We start from the raw sequence: 2,201 nt of genomic DNA, 5'->3' as shown, positions 1-2,201 counted from the left end.
CTTCTCACAAAGTCGTCTGTAGCGTCCGAACGGTTTGGCCTTCAAAACTATTATGGATAGATTAGACTCTCACGACCACAATGGTGCTCTCCGTTTTGCTCTACGACCCCCACAAGAGTTTTGGGACTCGTCTGAAGTTGGTACAGCCGATCTATCAACTTCTGTCTGAACAGTTGGGCTACACACTAATTAGGGTTAAAAACATGTTAAAGAAAATACAAATGTTTCCATATGTTTCTTTTATCTCTCAGATATAGGACAGACACATCAGACTTCCTTTACATTTTGTTCTGGGACTGTCTGTTGTTCCACGTAGTGAATCTGTTATTCAATGTGTTTCTATGGGTTAACAGCAGTAAGGCCAAATAAAAATGTTCATCAAATATTTGTTTTATATATTGCCTCAAGGAGTCTTAAAATTCTAAATCAAATAACAAAAAGATCCTTGGTATGACCTTGTTAAAACAATTCCATATAGTTCAGTAGAACCCCTCCCCCGGCATAGACAGGACTTAGACTGTATTAAGGCACCAAAAAACAAGATCAACAGCACATCATATAACATTATTACACCACTACATTTCTACAACACAAAATGTACAATACAACCATACAACAATATTACAATGTACTAGAGTGGAGAGTGCGTGTGCTTGCGTGCGTGTGTGCCTGTGGTGTGTGTCTCTTCACAGTCCCTGTTGTTCCAGAAGGTGTAGTTTCATGTGTTACTTCCAGCGGTTGATCCGTCTGAGCTGTATGTAGGCCAAGACCATACACACCGTAATGATCCCACCCAGAGCTACATGGTTCTGCCAGAAACCCCAGGTGCTGTAGTCTATTCCCTGGGTCTCCAGGTACACCTCCCCTGGAAGACTGAGAGAGGGGGGGGGGGGAAAGGACAGGGCGAGATACACAGAGAGGGGGGGGGGGGGAGACATATAGAGGGAGAGAGAGAGATGTTGAATTACAGAGATCTGCCACACGGTGGCGGTGTCAGCATTTAGATGGATGGCTGAGGAGCATAAAAGGAGAGTATAGAGAGAAAGAGAGAATGCAAGAAGGAGAGGAAAACTTACATGGTTGTGTTGCTGTAGAATATCTGTCCTTTAAACTCATTGATGGTCACAGCCTGATGGGAAGACAGAGGGAGAGAATAAACACACTATTACTATCAGACTGTCTAACTCTTTAATAGGACCATCAGACTGTCCAACTCTCTAATAGGACCATCAATCAGACTGTCCAACTCTCTAATAGGACCATCAGACTGTCCAACTCTCTAATAGGACCATCAATCAGACTGTCCAACTCTCTAATAGGACCATCAGACTGTCCAACTCTCTAATAGGACCATCAATCAGACTGTCCAACTCTCTAATAGGACCATCAGACTGTCCAACTCTCTAACAGGACCATCAGTCAGACTGTCCAACTCTCTAATAGGACCATCAGACTGTCCAACTCTCTAACAGGACCATCAGTCAGACTGTCCAACTCTCTAATAGGACCATCAGACTGTCCAACTCTCTAATAGGACCATCAATCAGACTGTCTAACTCTCTAATAGGACCATCAATCAGACTGTCCAACTCTCTAATAGGACCATCAATCAGACTGTCCAACTCTCCAATAGGACCATCAATCAGACTGTCTAACTCTCTAATAGGACCATCAATCAGACTGTCCAACTCTCTAATAGGACCATCAATCAGACTGTCCAACTCTCCAATAGGATCGTCAATCAGACTGTCTAACTCTCTAATAGGACCATCAATCAGACTGTCCAACTCTCTAATAGGATCATTACATGTAGACTCCCTCCCTCCCTCCCTCCCTCCCTCCCTCCCTCCCTCCCTCCCTCCCTCCTACCTCTAGGCCGTAGCGGAAGATGCTGATCCATTTCAGCCATGACAGCCAGGACAACATGGAGTTAAGGTTGACCAGGAACCCTCCAAACACCTAGAGAAACCATGACAACCAGGACAACATGGAGTTAAGGTTGACCAGGTACCCTCCAAACACCTAGAGAAACCATGACAACCAGGACAACATGGAGTTAAGGTTGACCAGGTACCCTCCAAACACCTAGAGAAACCATGACAACCAGGACAACATGGAGTTAAGGTTGACCAGGAACCCTCCAAACACCTAGTGAGAGAGAGAGTTAGTGTGTGTCTGAGTGTTTGAGTGTGTTTGTGTGT

General features: G+C 44.6%; 1 protein-coding gene across 5 annotated transcripts in view; it reads right to left on the bottom strand.

The window, feature by feature from the left end:
- Window positions 1–224: 224 nt before the first annotated feature.
- abcg2b (ATP-binding cassette, sub-family G (WHITE), member 2b) overlaps window positions 225–2,201 on the bottom strand; it is a 35,086-nt gene continuing 33,109 nt past the window's right edge. For 4 of the 5 annotated variants that reach the window (XM_082958478.1, XM_082958479.1, XM_082958481.1 and 1 more), the window contains 3 exons: window positions 1,870–1,959; window positions 1,077–1,129; window positions 225–873 (listed from right to left, as the gene is read on the bottom strand). In XM_082958478.1, the coding sequence (XP_082814604.1) occupies window positions 726–873; window positions 1,077–1,129; window positions 1,870–1,959 (291 nt within the window). In that variant the 3' untranslated portion in view covers window positions 225–725. Of the gene's footprint in view, window positions 874–1,076; window positions 1,130–1,869; window positions 1,960–2,003; window positions 2,149–2,201 lie in introns of those variants that run through there. The other variant, XM_082958482.1, reaches the window with a different exon arrangement.

Source organism: Salmo salar, chromosome 12, assembly GCF_965601325.2.
Source record: "Salmo salar chromosome 12, fSalSal1, whole genome shotgun sequence".
Lineage (NCBI taxonomy): Eukaryota > Metazoa > Chordata > Actinopteri > Salmoniformes > Salmonidae > Salmo > Salmo salar.
The sequence above is the reverse complement of the archived record's forward strand: the minus strand, read 5'-3'. Positions and strand labels throughout refer to the sequence as shown.